Source organism: Sciurus carolinensis, chromosome 8, assembly GCF_902686445.1.
Source record: "Sciurus carolinensis chromosome 8, mSciCar1.2, whole genome shotgun sequence".
Classification (NCBI taxonomy): Eukaryota; Metazoa; Chordata; class Mammalia; order Rodentia; family Sciuridae; genus Sciurus; species Sciurus carolinensis.
In genome coordinates, this window is record NC_062220.1 from 30,098,026 (window position 1) to 30,117,144 (window position 19,119).

Sequence of the window (19,119 nt, forward strand, 5' to 3'; positions counted from 1 at the left end):
GGTTACGATTGCCTTTTAGAAAAGATGCTTTTAAAGGGAGGAATAATTCTATTAATAGGGTTTTCCTGTAAGTCCCTTCAAACTTCCTGCTGTTCCTTCCCTCTGGAATTCTGCCTGTGTGTCCATCCTTATGGAACAAACACAAGTTGCAACTTTTGGAGTCAGGTGTACCTGCAGGAGAATTGTATGCCTCATCTTCTCTTGAGGACATCTATGGTTGCTGCCTCCCTCCCAACAAAAGGGGCAACTCATTTGCATCCCACAGAAGTTGTTCTATTCTTCAGAATTTGGTCTCACAGGGTTGAAGAATAATTTTTGTTTTTAATGAAGAAAAAGCTTCCTCATTTTCTTTCCCAGAAACCTGCCATTTCAAAAGATAAAGGCAAATCAACTTTCATGTGTATTTCTATTTTGTTCTTGCTGAGAGGAGTTTACTCATGCTGAGAACTGTTTCTTACCTTTATACAATCTAAGGGTACCCATGTGAAGAAAATGGATTCAGTTTTCCATGAAAAGCATGAAATGCACTGAAACCAGAATATCTATCTCCCTGCAGTCTTCAGTCACCCAGCAAACAACTGCCTACACCACAGCTGAAATGTTCTCAGGAAAGAGGTCAAGTTCAAGTTGCCAGTCAGTGCAATTTATCACCTTTGGACTTCTGTCTTCTACCTGGGTCCATCACTGCTCTTCTTAAGGCTCACCTGTCTTTAATGTGGGTGAAGATTTTTTTTCTCTTTAACTAACCCTGATTTCATTTTCTCCCATGAGAGGAGCTGTTTCCTTCTTGATTGTCTTGTCATTCTTCTCCATTTTGGGCTCCAAATCATTTTGCATTTCTGATCCTTCCTGCTCCTCTTTTCTTACTGTGTTTCTCCCTCCCTCCTAATCATGACCCTTTTATTTCTAATTAGCATTGATTAGGAGGACAGCATGACTAGTACTGTACTTCAGTTTCTCTTACCCCCACATTGACATTCTGCTCCCAGAGAATCAGATAAAAATATCAAATGTCTTAAATGTTCCAGCATATTGCCTCTTTGTGATCTGCGGGGCCCCAAATATGCTGGTACTAATAGCCATTATATCACTGAAGTTGAGGAAATTTGCCCAAGAGTTCTTTATCCCCAAAGACGCCAGGCTCAGACTTACTTAACAGTCACAGAATCTTAGACCTGGGAGAGAATTCTGGATCCACTCTCACCTGTGGCAGGGCTCCCTTCCACAATATCTCTTATAGATCCTTCAGTTTTTAAAAGTTTCCTGAGTCATGGGCCCCAAATAATCCATATCACTTTTAATAATTGTATCATTTTAAAATAATTTTAACTTCGAAGGAATTTAGCTTTATTGAGACCAAGTCTGAAATTTAGTCCCCTTTGTTAAATTTTATCTACCATCTAAAATCTTTTGTTTGCATGATAGTGTTACTTAGATTTTTTAAACTAATATGATTTCCTCCATACATATCTAGACAACTTCCATCTTCAAACCCAATGTCCCCAACTAAGTTACTGCCATCTTTTTCTCTTACCAAAACTAACTCTAGTTTGTCGACAATACTTGAGACTTAAATTAGTTAATAAATGCGAAGTTTGTTATGTAATAGGTGTTCAATGTATGTTAGCAAATATTACTATCATTTGGATACTGAAAAACAAAAAATGAACAGATCACTTCAGAAACATTCAGAGTGCTGCAAATGTAAATTATCTTCTCTGCTCTGAAGTTTATTTTAAACCTTATATGATTTTTCTTTACCTAGAAAACTTAATTGAAATTTCAAGTGGTCAAAAAACTTAGGAATTTTAATGAAGAAGGCAGTTCTTCAGTCTTGTGATCCTTTTTCTACACAGGCTAAATGACCTTTAACTCAGTAATAGCTGACCAAGCTTCAGGGTATTCTGGGAAGAGCTAGAGGTTTAGTTTGAAAGTCTGAGCTTAAAACTCTATATATGTCCTTGTGCAATCCTTAATATGTCATTTAATAACTCTTTTATCACCTGAAAGTGGGACATAATAAAGCCACACAACTCCACCATTTTAGTAACATATGTGAAACAATGATGCAATGATTGTATCATTCTGAACAGTTGTAAATTGATGAGAAACAATGATACAAACAATGATACAATGTTACAAGCAGCCTTAGGAGCATTAATGTTCCGTTTTGAGAGTATTGAACTATCATTGCACCCCTATTTCAGCATATTTGAATATCAAACCTGTCATTGAGTAGGACAATGTGTCATTAATGTCCTCATCTAAGTTGACAGCCCTAAACACCTCTCTCTTTGGCCACCCATAGTTCTAACCTACTTTATCTATTAAAGAAGCAAGCCAATACTAAATACTTATATCTCATTGAGCACATTACTATAGTTGAATAATATAGATCAATACTGAACTCTTCTCATATTTATTGAATTAAACCTGAAATTCAAAGTATTTGCGGTGTGCCCAATTTGATATTCCATAACAGGTATCAATATTATTACAATTGAAAACATGTTTGTAGATAAATTGTATATATATAAATGTAAAAATATGTACACATTTGCATATATATAAATGATATAAATGTATATATACATAAATGTTATATTACATATTTATTTAGTAATTGAATAAATATTTATGGAAATTTCTAGGCTCATGGAAAAATATCAACAAATAGAAACAGACAAAAGTTCCCTATCTTTCTAGGGGAACAGAAACAGAAAACAAACTATCTGATATGTAAATTAGAAAGGTAATTAAATTAGAAAGGTAATTAGTGCTAAGCAAAAATGCAAAATGTTACTGGAGAACAGAGAGGGTAGCAGTTTTATGTTGGCTAGGGTGAATCTCATTGAGATGGTGATTCAGGACAAAGATTTACTAGAGATGAGCAGGTTAGCCATTTGAGTACCTGGCGAATGATCACTGCAGAAGGGGGAACACCCAGGGCAAAGGCCTTCAGGCAGGGTCCAGTCTGCAGTATGACTGAGCAGAATTCCTAAAGGGGAGAATGAGAGAAGGTGTCAAGGAGGTAACATGAGGAGGGACTGGACCACTAGGAACAAAGGAGGCCATTTTTAGGTTTTAACTCTTAAAGAAGTGAAACTTGCAGGGGAGTTTGAGCAGAACAATGACATGATTGTTCAGACTTTGATTTTTTTTTCCCCTTATTTACTATTGGTGCATTATAATTACACAAAATGGTGGGATTTGTTGTTTAATATTCATACATGCACACAATAATTTTGCCAATGCCATTCCCTAGTATTTCCCTTTTTCCTCCTCTCAACCCTCCCCCTGGTCCTTGTCCTCTATTCTACTTATCTCCCTTCAATATTCATGAGATATCCCTTCTTCCTTTTTCTTTTTCCTCTGTAGCTTTCACATATGAGAAAAAACATATGACCCTTGACTTTCTGAGTTTGGTTTACTTCACTTAACATAATGTTCTTAAGTTCCATTCATTTTCCTGCAAATGGAAAAATTTCCTTCTTCTTTATGGCTGAATAAAACTCTTTTGTGTATATGGACACATTTTCTTGATCCATTCATCCAGCAACAGATACCTCGCTGGTTTCATAGTTTGGCATTTGTGAATTATGCTGCTATAAACGTGGGTATGTATGTATGGCTATAGTATGATGACTTTAAAGTTTTAGGATTCATAATGAAGAGTGATATAGCGAGTCATGTTGGTGGTTCTATTCCTAGTCTGTTGAGGAAATTCCATACTGATTTCCATGGTAGTTGTACTAATATAATCCCACCAACTTGTAAGTGTTCCTTTTTTCCCACATCTTCTCCAGTATTTATTTTTGTTTGTATTCTTGATTCTGACTGGAGTTACACAAAATTTGATTATAATTTTGATGCCCATTTCCCTAATTGCTACAATGGTGAACTATTTTTTTTCATATATTTGTTGACCATTTGTATTTCTTCTTTTATCTAGTTCACTTTCCTGTTTATTAATTGGGCTATTTGGGTTTTGGTGTTATGTTTTTTAAGTTCTTTATGTATTCCAGATATTAATCCTCTATAAGAAGAGTAGCAAGCAGTCAGGTGTGGTGGCACACATCTATGATCCCAGAGGCTCAGGAGGCTGAGGCAGGAGAATCACAAGTTCAAAGTCATCCTCAAAAACTTAGTGAGGCCCTAAGCAATTTCTTAGCAAGATGCTATCTCAAGATAAAAATAAATAAATAAAAAGAGCTGGGGATTTGGGTTACTGGTTAAGTGCCCTCGAGTAACTAGCAAAGATTTTCTCCCTTTATGTAGGCTTTCACATTTTTAATTGTTTTCTTTGTTGTGCAGAAGCTTTTTAATTTGATGTCATCCCATTTATTAATTCTTGGTATTATTTCCTGAGATTTAGGAGTCCTATTGAGAAAGATGTTACTTGTACCTTTATGTTGGTGTGTTCACCTTATGATTTCTTCCAGGAGTTGTATAGTTTCTGTTCTAATTCCTAAGACTTTGATCCGTATAGAGTTGATTGTTGTGCAGGGTGAGAGATAAGGATTTAGTTTCACTCTACATATGGATAACAGCTTTCTCAGCACCATTTGTTAAAAGGGCTGCCTTTTGTGCAAAGTATGTTTTTGGTCCCTTTGTCAAGGACCAGATGACTGTATCTGGTGGGTTTCTCTTTGCATCTTCTATTCTGATCTATTGGTCAATATGTCTGCTTTTATAATGCCACCATGAAGTTTTTGTTATCTTAGGTCTATAGTAAAATTTGAAGTCAGGTATGGTATTGGGATACTTCTAGCATTGAATAGTCTATCTACTGGTGAAAGAGATGTGTTGAAATCACCCAGTATTATTGTATGAGGGTCTATTTGAAGCTTTAGTTTAAGTGATGTCTTTTATGTGATTAGGTATACCAATGTTTGGGGCATAACTATTCACTATTGTTACATCTTCTTGTTAGATTTTTTTCTCTTTAGACTATGACATGACCTCATTGGTCTCTTCTGATTAATGTTGGCCTGAGTTCTGCTTTGTTGGATGTAACAGTAGCTACTCCTTGTTTTTAGCCTACATTCACATTGTATATCAATTTCCATCTTTTTACTTTCAGCCTGTGGCTGCCTTTGCCTGTAAGGTAAGACTCTTGCAAAGAGCATAGAGTTTGATCTTGTTTTTTAATTGATTTTGTCAGCCTCTGTCTTTCAGTTGGAGAGTTGAAAAAATTTATATTTAGTTTATTACAGAGAGATGTGTATTAATTTCTGCCATTTTGAATTAATTTTTTCTTCTAAAGCTCAGTTTGGTCCTGTTTCTCATTTGCTTAGCTCTCTTCAAAGGGTATTTGTTCTTTTACTAGTTCTAGCATTTGTTTTTTATTTCTTCTATAATTAGTCTTTCTTTGAATCATTTCTGTAGTGGTAGTTGAATAACCATGAATTCTTTTAGTTTCTACTTTTCTTGGGTATCAAACGGGGTTTTTGCCTTGGAGGAGTGAGGGTGATGGTGTTACCTACACACAGACACCGGGGACTCACTTGAGGTGGTGGTGAAGCAAAATCTGTTTCTTGTGTACCAAGCTTTTGGTTACATAGACTATGCAGCTGCTTACGTGAGGGGAGGCTCCTTCTGCATTAACCAATGAAAAGGTCATTAACTCCACTTATCACGGATGTCCCCAAGGCTGCAGGCAAGTATCACACGTCCACTGGATGGTGTTCCAATCTAGCCTAAGTGGTGGGCCTTTGCTCACACCATTGACTCAGTGACTGCTGCCAAGTATGTCTGTGGGACATTACCTACACTTGGAAGATTTTGTTACTTCTTTAATTCTAAGAGATAGCTCTGCTGGATATAGCAATCTTGGTTGACAGTTATTTCCTGGATTCTAGATTTTGAGCTGAGACATAAGAAATAATTCTTAGTGACTTGCCTCTAAATGTGACCTAAAATTTTTCTCCTGAAGACTTTAAAATTCTATCCTCATTCTCTCTGTTAGGCATTTTAATTATAATGTGTCATGAAGAGGTTTTTGTTGTTGCTGTTGTTGTTTGTTTATTTTGTCTATTTGGGGTTCTGACTGCCTTTGGAATCTGAATGTCCATCTCGAGATTGGGAAAAGTCTCTGCTATTATTTTCCTGAAGGAGTTATTCATGCCATTAGACTGCAATTCACAACTCTCTTCAATTCTGTTGATTCTTAAATTTGGTCTCTTACCATTGTCCCAGAGTTCTTGTCTAATCTGGTCATGGTTACTTCATTTATTTTCTTTAATTTTGTCTGAATATTTAAGGCCAGACATTTTGTCTTCCAACTCTGAGATTCCATCTTAAGCATGGTCAACTTTATTAGACTTTCAATTAAATACTTTATTCAATTTATTGTGTCTTTATTTCCAAAATTATTATTTGGCTCTTTTTCCATATCTCCTTAACAAATTTCTCATTTATGAATTTCTCATTCATATCCTGTACTGACCTCCTTAATTCATTCTCTTGTTTTCTGTGGTCTCTTGGAATTTATGAATCATTTTTATAATCTTTATTTTGAATTCTTTAACAGGTATTTCATTCACATACTCTCTCTGAAGTCAGTTGCCATTAAATTATGAACTTTAGGAGGCATCATGTTATCTTGTTTTTTCAAATCTCTTGTATTTCCATTCTGGGTATTATTCATCTGTTTGGATGGATTTCCCTCTAACTCTTATGTGTGGGCCATTTTAGGGCACAGTTTTCTCTTTCCAAAGTGTTCTGGGATATCAGGTTTTTGTGAATTTTTCAATATATATATACAGTTGAGGTTCGTAGTGTAGTTCCATTACTAGTTCTTTGTTGATGATTATTGCATTTTAGTACAGCATATTTTGTCAGAGTTTGAGCACTCCACTTTCCTTCTAGGTTTCAAAAGAGAAGGATTCTTCTTATACAACTTCCAATTGTGTTTTCTAAGGCAGGGTGTGTGGGGTGCACCCTGTTTTGCTCTTCACATAACAACTCTGTATTCTAAAGAGGTATGGGAGTGATTTAGATTGAGACCTCTTATAGATGTGTTTTGGTCAGCTGTTTTGTTTCTGTGACCAAAAGACCTGACAAGGACAATTAGAGAAGGAAACGTTTATTGGGGTTTCATGGTTTCAAAATCTTAGTCCTTAGACAGCTGACTCCATTCTTTAAGGCCCAAGGTGAGGCAGAACACCATGGTAGAGGAATGTGGTAAAGGAAAACAGTTGATGACATGGCACCAGAAAGTAGCAGGGGTGGGGGAAAGGAAAAGGGAGAGAGAGAGGAAGGGAGAGAGAGGGAATGCTCTCCTTGTCACAACAAAATATATACCTCCCTCGAAGGCATGCCCCCAATGGTTCACCTCCTCCAGCCACATCCTACCTGCTTATAGTTAAGATTCAGTAACTTCTATCAGTGGATTAATGTACCAATTAGGTTAATGCTCTCATAATCCAATCATTTCAAATCTAAACCTTCTTGCATTGTTTCACATATGAACTTTCTGAAGGACACCTCATATCCAAACCACAACTTTGGGGTGTCAACAGTTTTGGTGTTAATTCTCTGTTTTTTCCTGTCAGAGTAGATGTCTATAAGTGGCACCTGAGGAAACACTCCCCCCCACCTCAACTGCTTCTACTTGGGGCTTGGTCATTATTTGGGGGGGGGAGTCTCTTTTATTCTTTGTATCTAGGCATCATTGACATTTGAGCATGCTTAGTTTTTTGTGTGGAACAAGGGACACTATCACTTGCTGGGTTTAATTCAGCAGCAGAGTCTCTGCCCTGTGAACTTTTGGTGTCCCAGTAGAGCGCCAGTACATCACTAAGAAGCAGTACTTCTATTTCTTGAATTCCAAACAACTGGAAATGCAACCTCCTCTAGTTCACCTTGATGAATCATTCCTGGCTTTGATTTTAAACAGATATCTTGAGCTTCAGTGTTAAGAAACAAGGTAGAAGTATGGAGACAAGTAGTAGGTTATTATGATCTAATTAAGAGATCATGGTAATTCTGACTAAGGGTAGTAATAGAGATATTGTCTATATTACTGATAAATTTTGAAGACAAAACCAGTAGACTTTCCTGATTGATTGGACATGGCATAAGATTGAAATAAGATATTCAAGAGTACCTTCTAGGGTTTTGACCTGCCAACTGGAAAAATAGAGTTACCATTAATTGAAATGGGAAAGATTATGAGCAGAACAGATTTGTTATAGAAGAACTGATTCCTGGAGTACAGTGCTAAACACATAAATTTGAAATATGTGTTGAATATCTAAGTGGCATTATTGATAGACATGTGGATATATCTCATCGACAGTACAGTGTTCATGAGGGAGAACTGATCTGACCATATTAGATCTGATAGTCATCAGTATATAGGTGGCAGTTAAAGTTCTAAGACTTGAGGCTACTTAAGGAGTGAATGAAGACAGGAAAGTAAATAGGAGAAAGGACAGAGTTCTGGGTGACTACAAAATTAATTAGTAGTGAGAAGAGAAAGTACTAGCCAAAGAAACAGGAACAGAGGTTATTGAGGTAGGAGAAAAACTAGGAAGTGTGGGACCCTGGAATGCAAACAAAGCAAATTTTTAAGAAGGAAGCAATTATCATGCTTGTCAAAGTGCTGATAAGTCAGTTAATATGAAAAATAGAAATTGTATTAGAAAAGCAACATAAGTAAATACTTAAAATAGACTTTATAATCACATGCATTATAACAAACAAAGCACTTTTGAGGAAATATTATTTCATTTAATTCACTAACTTGATATGAGATGTTATTTAATGTTTACAGCTTATTGATTTGTACAAAGGTTGCTCAACTGATAAATTATGTGACTAAGAGAACCCAGGTGTTCTGATTGCAAAAGTCCATGTTTGTTTTATGAAATCCCATCTGGGGATAGAAATATAACTACCTCAATCTTATAAATAGATTTCAAATATCATGTATTTTACTTGACATATCAATTTTGCCCTGAAAATAGTTTTATTTATCAGTGTCATTTATGAATCAACAGCATCTTTTTCTATTAACTCCTGGAAAATATAAACAAACACATCTGTCTGTAGTTTATGTTCTTCCTCAAGTATTCTGACTGTTGAAAACTAAAAAGAATGGGTAATACAATGGAAAACAGAATATAAACATTCTTCCTTAGGTTTAACCACTGATTTCATTTGGTCTACTGGTTATAGTTTGTTTGCATAGTCTATCAAGGGATTGGAAAAATATAAGCCTGAGGACCAAATCAAGCCTGATGCCTAATTTTGAGAAAAAAATGTTTGGTGGAACATATTCAAGACCATTCATTTATTTATTGAAAAGTTGATTAAGTGCAATAGAAATCATAAGCTCTATGTTATTTATTATCTGAACACTTTATAATGCCTGAGCATTCTCATATAGGTTAAATAGATTACCAGAGGAGTATCACAAGACCCTGAAGTTATTCCTGTGTTTAATCACTTACTCATACAATAGTTTCTGCTTATCTGCTAGGAATACAACCAAGATTTTCAATGAATGCCTGAAATTGCAGACGGTACTGAAACTAATATGTACTATTTTTTTTCCCTATGTGCCCTACATTATTCCATATAGTTCCAAAGTTAATCTATCTTTCCATGTTTTATGCCCTAGTGTCCACAGTACTCTTGTGCTTTGTGGCAATAATTAAGTTAAATAAAGATTACTGGAAAAGAAGCATAGTGATATCACAACAGTTGATCTGGTAACTGAGAAAGCTAGTAAATGACTAACATTCAAGTAGTAAAAATGACATGAATATACTCGACAAATGAATGATTTAAATTCTGGGCAAAATGGAGCAAGACAGTGTGAGACTTCATCAAACAACTCAGAATGGCATGCAATTTTAAAATTATGAATTATTTATACCCAGAATTTTCCACTTAATGTTTTTGGATTATAGTTGACTATACTTTCTGAAATTACAGAAAGTGAAACTTTGGATAAGGAGGGACTATTGTAATGGTTTGCTTCTAGGTGTTCCTTTGCATTTTAAAAAGTAATTCTGCATTTATTCTTTCATTAAATTCTGACTATTACTAAAATAGAGTCAGTGTCCTTAGTCCATTCAGACTGCTAAAACAAACTGCCTTAAACAACAGGTAATTTTTAAACAACAAAACTTTGTTGAGGTTGGAAAGTCCAAGATCAAGGTACCAGTAGATTTTGTTTCTGGAAAGAACTTGCTTTCTGCTCCATAGATGTTGCCTTGTTGCTGTATCCTCTTGTGGTGAAAGGGGGAAGGAGCTTCCCCAAGCCTCTTTTATAGGAGAGTGGAGCCAATATTAGGTTCACATTAGGTTCCAACATGTGAATTGCTGGTAGGGAATTCTAAAAAGTATTCAGGCCATACCAGTCAGTGGGGCTTATTTACATCAGCAAAATTTCAAAAAAGATAAGGGTAGAGGAATATCTTTTTATCTTTCAAAAGTAACCTTGAGTATCAGGTCTTGTTAAGAGACTTCCAATTCCTTAGGAAAAAGTATTCATTTACTCCACTTATTCTAATCCTCAACCATGCCCTGGAGAGATCTCTCTCATGATACTTCATTGCTCTGTTTGTTAGCTTGCTTTTCCTTTCTAATAACTTGTAAGTGTCTTGAATCCAGAATCAAGGGGCTTATTCATTAAGCACATATCTAATGACAACATGTGCCAGACATGTGCTATGTCTATAAATACAATAATCAAGAAGACACACATCCTTCCTTCAAACACATCTAGTCCAATGATGCGATAGTTAAATTAATAAATTATCACCATGTAGATTAAAATGTGTTATAACAAAGGAAATACTATTCAGCTGAGTGTATAGTCTCAATGAAACTGAATCTTGGAAGAACTGACATCTGATTTAATTCATGAAGGAAGATAAGGAGTAGCCAAGAGAGTGGGGAGGGTCAATCAGGTTAAATTACAAGCTAATGTTAAACCGTTGAACTTTGGGGAACTGTATACAAGAAGTCAGGTGGAATGGGCAGAGACTAGTTGGAGAGAGGAAGTGGGACCAGATTTGGGTGGTTTTTGTTGGGCATGTTAAAAATACTGAATGTGGTTTTAGAAGTCAAGGAATTTACTGAAAAACATGTAGGCAGGTCAATCAAGTGTTTACATTTTCTCTTTAGAAAATCGATGACGACCGTGGTCTGGGGTAGATTAGAAAAGGCTGGATCCTACAATAGTAAGGTGAGACGTAAACACGTAAATAATGTGTTATTAGAAAAAGTTGAACAAATTTTTAAATATATGAAGGACCTAGAAATAATAGGACCTGGTGACGAATACACACATATTAGAAGTTAAAAGGGAATCATGAATGACCTTGAAGTTTCTGGCTTAGGCAACTGAGCAGATGGGAGTTTTATTCATAAAAAAGGGGTAGGAGAGAAAGAATATGTTTGAAGGATGGGGAGGAAATAGGAAGTATCACTTTGGATATGTTGAGTGTTTAGATAGTCTTTGGAAATTCAAATGGAAATGTCTAGATGGATTTACCATTCTGGGCCTCAGAAGACTTACCTGTTAAGATGTAAAGATTGTGGTGTACTCAAATCCATTCAACAAATACGTACTGAATACTCACTGTGCATGTGCAAGATATCATTTTAGTCAGAGACAGAGTTGAATCTAAGATTTGGTAATCAGATGTATAAAACAAGAAGACTATAAATAATCTCAGAATACCAGAATTTATGAGAAGGGCAGATGAAAGCTAATTCAAAGTAGACCAAGAATAAAAGTTGAAAAGGACAGGGATAGAACCAGGTTAGCAAGGAATAGAACAGGGTTAGCAAGTCTAGAAACCATAGTAAATTAATAAATTGAAATACTTATGACAAGGGACAGGGTTAGGAGCATAGAAGTCTGGTACTGACATGGATAATCTGGAACATTTTTAATTCTCACTGGAATGTGCCCTTGTGAATTTTGTCTTTCTGTGCCCGACTTTTTTTTTTTTTTTTTTAGTTTTTTTTTGTACCAGGGATTATACCCAGGGGTGCTTAACCACTGAACCACATCCCCAAACTTTTTTTATTTTTTGTTCTAAGACAGGGCCTCACTAAGTTGCTGAAACTGACTTTGATCCTCCTGCCTCAACCTCTCTAGTCACTGGAATTATAAACATGCACCATTGTGCTAGCTGTGTCTGACTCATTTCACTTAATATCCTTCAGTTCCATCCCTGTTTTCCAGCATTTATTTCTGTAACCTCTGCTTTTACAACATTTTTATTCCATAGCAAATACTCATTTTCAATGTTGGAGTATTAATGAATAAAATAAAATGAAAATTAAATAAAATTATGTGTTTTCTATTACCCAAATACTATAAAATGTAAAGAAGTAAATATATATAAACTTTGAAAAAATAAAAAATCAACATTCTGTAAAATATAAAGAATATGTCCACTTGTCTATTTTTAATTCTAAAGAGTAATCAGCAATTTTCGCCTTTTGTTGAAACCAAGTCAGCTATACAGATACAATTTAAAATAGCAAAAATAACATCAGAATTGATTTTCCTCTGTGGTTTCATCATTTGAACTCTTCCATCTCTTTTACTAGACATCATTTGATTTTTTTTTTTTTTTAGAATTTTCTCTAGCATTCCTCTTCTTTCAGCGCTGCCTTTGTGTTTCAGTCTGCCAAGCATTTCATAAAATCAGTTCTTTTGAATACCAGCCTCTGAAGGTTCTTCAAACTAAAAATAAATTTATTATAACTAAATAAGTTCAACATATGCAGTATAAAATAGCCCACTCACTGGAAGTTCCACAAGAAAAGAAAACTGTAGTTTGCTAAAATTCAATATTTTAAAAATGTAATTGATTACACAATTCTTGAAAAAAAAAATCATGTACCTACCATGTTTGGGGGCATTCTTTGGAACTCTTGTCACAAATGGTTGCTGAAAGTGTCTGCACACATTACTAATCTCTGAATGATGTTAACTGAAAGTGTCTTAAAATGTTGGCCCTCATTTATAATGGATAATTTTGAAATTCAAATCATTCATAATATAAAGGAAGGACTCTGTAATTATGGCATAATGGGTGATGGTGAAGATATTTGGAGCTGGACATGGTGACACATGACTGTCATCCCAGCAACTAGGGAGGCTGAGGCAGGAGGATCCCAAATTGGAGGCCAGTCTCAGTAACTTAGCAAGGCTCTGTCTTAAAAAGAAAAAAAAAAAAAATGACTAGGGATATGGTAAAGCATCCTGTGTTCAATCTCCAGTACCAAGCAAACATAAAAGGATATTTGCAGTTTGGTGGTGATAAAGGGATTTGTAGGTAGGAGCTTGATTCAGGACTTTCAAATCTCAGTCATTGCTACTCTACATAAGCATAAAATAATTAGCTCCAGATTATAGATGGAGAAATTAAAGAATAGGAGTACTTGCCTGAAGTTACTCTGATATATAAAAATCCAGTGTCCTGTGTACTCTTTTTTTCTGTATATCTTTCTTAACAGTATTATTAATGGGTAAGAATATAGAAAATATTTACGTTTGTATTCCAAAGTACATGTCTCTCAACAAAATAGGTAGCTACTATTTGAAGATCAAAGTTAGGAGCAGCCCAACAACAGCTTTCTTGTGTGATGTTATTTCCCCCCACCAAGCTAATAATCAGGATTTAATTGTAATTTCAGGTGGCATCTGCTTATTTCAAAGACTTTCACCTGCTGCTATTTGGAGTCATCTGTTTAGCAACGTCAATAGAAAAATGGAATTTGCACAAGAGGATTGCTCTGAAGATGGTGATGATGGTGGGTGTGAACCCAGCACGGTAAGTACGGTGCTTACTCCTTCCAGTTCACATTCTGAACAATTTCTGTGCAAATAACCAAATAAGAAATGCACAATCCAGGGAATAGCTTTTGGATTTTTTTTTCCTCTGAAAATATGAAAGTGAGACACAGTGTGCTTGAGTTGTAGGAGGGGAAGGAAACAACAACTTTCCTGTCACTTCAGGTCTAATTACAGTGAGATTGGAATAAATGCACATGATTCTCTCACCTTTAATGCACCATTGGAGTCAAAGATGAGAGAAGCCTTGAACTTCAACAGGCAAGATTGATAGACTTCAGAGTAGATTTTATTCCTATCTTGTTTATTTGGTGATTACACATTCAGAACTTGTTTAAGAGCATCCTTTATCAACAGGGGGGATGTTAAAAACCAAAGACAAAGACATTACTGGCAAAATACAAATGTGTGCAGAAAAATTCCAAGGTGAACACATTTTCTTTTAAATCCACTGTTGCAAAGTGAAACAATCAATTAGGAACATTCATCTATAGAATGCAAAATCAGTCCTTTGACTGATTTTAGCCTCACTGAAATGAATGTTTTTTTCATTAAATGAATTAGCTATTTTGATTTTATTCCATCTCCTGTTAAGAACATGAATGTAAACTAAAGAAAATTTCCAGTGTCAGAATCATTTGCATAATGATATTTTGCTTTAAAGCCTTAGGTATTTTTTTTTCCTTCTCATCTTTCTTTGGAAAATAGGAAAATTTTATTGACTTCAGTTGCATAATTCCTTCTAGGGCATAACTACACCTGTGTTTATCATTTATGGAACAAATTGTTTTGCTAAATGCAATAGATACACATATATATGTATATATATATGACTCATACAAAACAAATTGGAAAAAGTTACTAAAAATTACGTAACATATACATGTATAAAGTATTTCAGTCTTAAAATGAAATGATGCTCTATGCCTTTTAGGTACTATAGAAATGTATCTTTTCCTTGACCATCTGGTCACTGCCCCAGGGGAGGAGATAATGTGCTGCACAGAGGGACAAAGGTCCTGTCCATTATGTCACTAAGTGACTTTTCAATTTAGGGCATTTTCACCAGAAGCTATACCTCATATTGACCTTTCTTTAATAGGAAGATTACACACCTTATAGATACCATAAATTTAAAAGTGTATCTAGATTTTTTTTGAGAATCATTTCTTATTCAACTTTCTAAAAAGTCATTTTACTACTTCTTTTACAAAATAAAGGAAATAGAAACACAGAAAATATTCACCATACCTGAGTCTGAAGCATAGTGCCTAAATTGTTCTTGCAAATCTAGTTTAAAAGAGAGTTAGAGAACATTATAAATGGTTTCTGAGTGATTTTCTAGGGCTTCCTACTCAAAAGAGATCATGCTTTTTCCCAAGTGTGATGGTTTAAAATCCTAAAGTCTTAGGTATGTTATATTTAAGGATCAACTACTCTACAAGAGAAGAGAAAGTAATAAATGCTGTTCCTGACAAGAGGAAGGACTGTCAGATTTAGGAAAGCATAAGTAATAGAATCTACAGAAAATTCTGCAACCTCATTTTAACCAGTGACTTTAACTATTTTCTCCATCCACCATATATTATTGAACCAGAAGAGTGAACAAGTAAAGAGAAATATCAATCTCTCCTTGTTATTATATCCTTCCAGCACACATACTAATTAACAGAAATATACCCCCAAAATAAAAAAAGTTAAGGGGCCCTAAATTCCAAAGTCGGTTGCAATTCCATCTTACTTGTATCTGAAGTTGTCATCTGTAAAGAGTGTTCATGTCTTATTGTGGTATTAAAGCTGTTAGGCACATACTGAATTTTGCTCTTTGGTATAAGTTTAGTCGTTTTCGTTTCTGTTTTTGGAGAAAGGATTTTTATGGTTCCCTAGGAGATAGATCCCTTGAAAACTCCACTCTTATGTGTGTTACTTTGATTTTGATCTGGATATGACTGTACTCAGAGTTCACCCTCTGGGATGAAACTTCACTTTCCACAACAGTGAGCAGTACCTTTTACAATTAACTAAGAGCCTCTGGAGACAGAGCTGGATCCACGTGACACTCTCTCGTTGCAGGCTGACGCTGGGGTTCATGAGCAGCACAGCCCTCCTCTCCATGTGGCTTAGCAACACCTCTACTACTGCCATGGTGATGCCCATTGTGGAAGCTGTGGCACAGCAGATCATCAGGGCTGAAGCAGAGGCTGAGGCCACGCAGATGACTTATTTCAATGAATCTGCCAACCATGGACTGGAAGTTGATGGTATCACGTTGACATGGCCACAGTGGGGTCTAGTCATCTGGGCAATAGGCATACATTCAAGAATCCTGGGTTACACTTTGAATTAACTATCCACATACGCATGATTTGAATTTAATCTTCCTCTTTCTATAGTCCCTAATAACTCTGCAAAGAAATTACATTATGCAAATATTTTACCTTAAATTATTTGTTGAATTTCTATTCTCTGGCAAAAAGAGGGAGAATGCCTTTTCTACCATCCAGTCAATTCAATGTAACACTCTGTCGTGTCTCTATCAGGAGACTTCCAGGTTAATTTTTCCCTTCCTAAAAGTTACTTTCCTGCTTAATATTGGCAATCTTTAATCCTACATTCTAATTGGATAAAACAGCAAATATTACTGTGGTTATTTCTGACTCTGATGAACTGCTCTGATGCAATGAAAAATGTAGGGGGAATGTTTGTTTATAAAATACTTTGTTAAGACAAATGCTATATCAATATACGGTGAATTTGTTTATTTTTAATTTCTAGTAATACTTCCATTTTCTCATATACACATGCACACACACCCACACACACACACTTGAAAACCCAATGATAAAACCTCATTTAAATTGTTTTACTTAATGTTTTCCAGAAACTGTTATTGGACAGAAAACAAATAAGAAAGAGAAAACAAAACCAAGGTAAAGAATTCTGACATTTTGATTAGGATTTTCCAAAATATATTTTAATAAGATTAAAACAGGGCCAATTTATTTTTCAGGTACAGTAATGATGCACAGAAAATGTCAAGCAAGACGGATATGGAAAAGGTATATTAATTTTGATTTTTTCTAAATTATTATACATGGAAATTACATTAGAGCTGCAGTTGAATACATATGCATTTTAAGACATATTACTTGCTTCTTTGTCCAAAAAATACTTTGCCTGACTAAATCAAAGTGTGGTCTGATGGTTTGGTACTGCTTCAAGGATAGACTGAAATCACCATCCAGATAGGAACTACTTTAGACTCTGAAAATTAGCATCATTATTTTTTCTTTCTACTAGAATCATGGTAATGGCAGTTAACCAATGTAGTTTAAAAAAATGTAATTCTAGTCTCAGAATATTGTTTCATTTTCTTATTAAAATATCATTGACCCAATAACCTGATTTTCATAAGGAGCATTCTTATTCTTCCAGGTTATGAACTTAGAGCACTTATGTTCATGTAATTACAAATGATCATATAATTGGAGTGCTTCTATTGCCATCAAAAAATTCAACGTAGAACTCATGAGTTGTTTCTATCAAATACAGGTGAAAGAGTTGTACCCATTCTAGATATTAAAGGAAGGAAGGCGGTCTTTGTAAACTATCCATAGAATTCATTTCCCAAAATAAATCTAAGTTGCACTGGGAGCAATGTATCTTGAGACCACTGTAAAATAATCCTGCATAGAAATAGTCCTTTGGTAACCATGACATTAAGAATAGGAGAGTGGGGCTTATGTTCCATCCTCAGGCTATCATGCTTTAGCATGCAGCTCAATGGGGAAAAGAACACTCTCCTTATTTACAGAAATTTTCAAGGAAAAGAGCAATTTCTATCTAAGGAGAAAAAAACCATGAAGATTAGTTTTAAATCATTAGTTTACATATAGATTAAGGATTTTTAAAGAGGCAAATAGCATATATATTTATTAAAACATTAGAAGTTCTTTTAAAAAATTAAAAATGTATAGTCAGCCAGGTATGTCACAGAATAATGCATTGGAAATGCACTTCAAAACTATCCTGAAAATTGTCATGTCTGAATAGAAAGAATATATATGCACTGTAACTTTCTTGTAATCACCTTCAGAAAACTAGTTTTCTGGCATGATGCCTAAATTTTGAGTCAAGGTCCTTTAAACTAATTTGATATCCAATTCTGTCCTGAGAATTGTAGGAAGGTCTGTTGACGAAAAGGTCCACTCTATTGTAAGCAGTTCAAGTTCTAGTGGCAAATATGGACTTTAAAAACAAGTCCGACATAAATACAACAGAGGCTGGCACAGAGACCACATCTTTCAGAAGCAGGAGAATCAGTTAAATCTGAGCACACTGTGAAGACACTGAGTCTGTAAAGATGATAGAGTGGGCAAGCAAACAAATGCAAATCCCATGAGAACAGGCACATGTCTATTTTACCCTGTTATAGATAGACCGGAGCACATTCTATTGCCTGACACAGAGAAGGTACTCAATAGATATTTACCAATGAATAAGTGAATGAAAAGCAAGAGAGAGGAATAGACATTCTAATTAGAGAGTACATCTCATTCAATGACCCAACTCTGTAGACAGCAGGTTTTCCAGAAACTTCTTCAGGACAGGTGCTAGAGGTGAGCTGCTGCATTGAGTGCAATGGTTGAATAGATTGGGTCAGATTAAGGACTACTCTTCATGCAATGCAAAAGAGTTTTACAGTTCATTTTATGGAAAATAGGCAACCCGGAAATTTGTGGGCAGCATAACATCTGCCTTCAGGAATCTCACTCTGTTAACAATGTTCAGGCAAAGGGGATATAGGCCCCTGAACTTTTTGATTAATCAGGCACTAGGGATGAGAAAGAGGAAGGTAGGAAATGCCTCCATTGTTCTAACCTAGGTAATGGTAGACTGAGATACAATAGATTAGGATAGGAAAGGCAGAGGGCAGTTAACTTTTCCATGGAGAACAGTAAGATAATTTGGTTGCATTTTAGGTAATGAAGATTTGATATCCGAGTTAAGGAGTAGAAAGCAAGACTGACTGCCAATCCAACAGCTTTTCTAGAACCCAGCACTTAAAAATTCAGCTTTATATAAAAGAAAAGTTAATTCTTTTTTTTTCTGTAAAAAACTGGTTTTTATAAGAGATTGCACAAAAGGATTATTTTGTATATAGTACTTTAAGATATGTTTTGATTTTTAGCAATTATAGCTCTCTTTTTAGGAGTAAACATTACAGTTTATGTTGTGATTATAATGAACTGCACCTGTTCTTTGCCAGGTTTACTAGGTATTTTAAC

General features: G+C 35.2%; 1 protein-coding gene across 1 annotated transcript in view; it reads left to right on the plus strand.

Moving 5' to 3' along the window:
• The window catches only part of Slc13a1 (solute carrier family 13 member 1), a 78,264-nt gene that overhangs the window by 15,661 nt on the left and 43,484 nt on the right, over positions 1-19,119 (plus strand). Inside the window, exons 3-6 of the mRNA XM_047562335.1 lie at positions 13,675-13,811; positions 15,905-16,092; positions 16,713-16,761; positions 16,842-16,890. Of these exons, the coding sequence (XP_047418291.1) occupies positions 13,675-13,811; positions 15,905-16,092; positions 16,713-16,761; positions 16,842-16,890 (423 nt within the window). The remainder of the gene's footprint in view (positions 1-13,674; positions 13,812-15,904; positions 16,093-16,712; positions 16,762-16,841; positions 16,891-19,119) is intronic.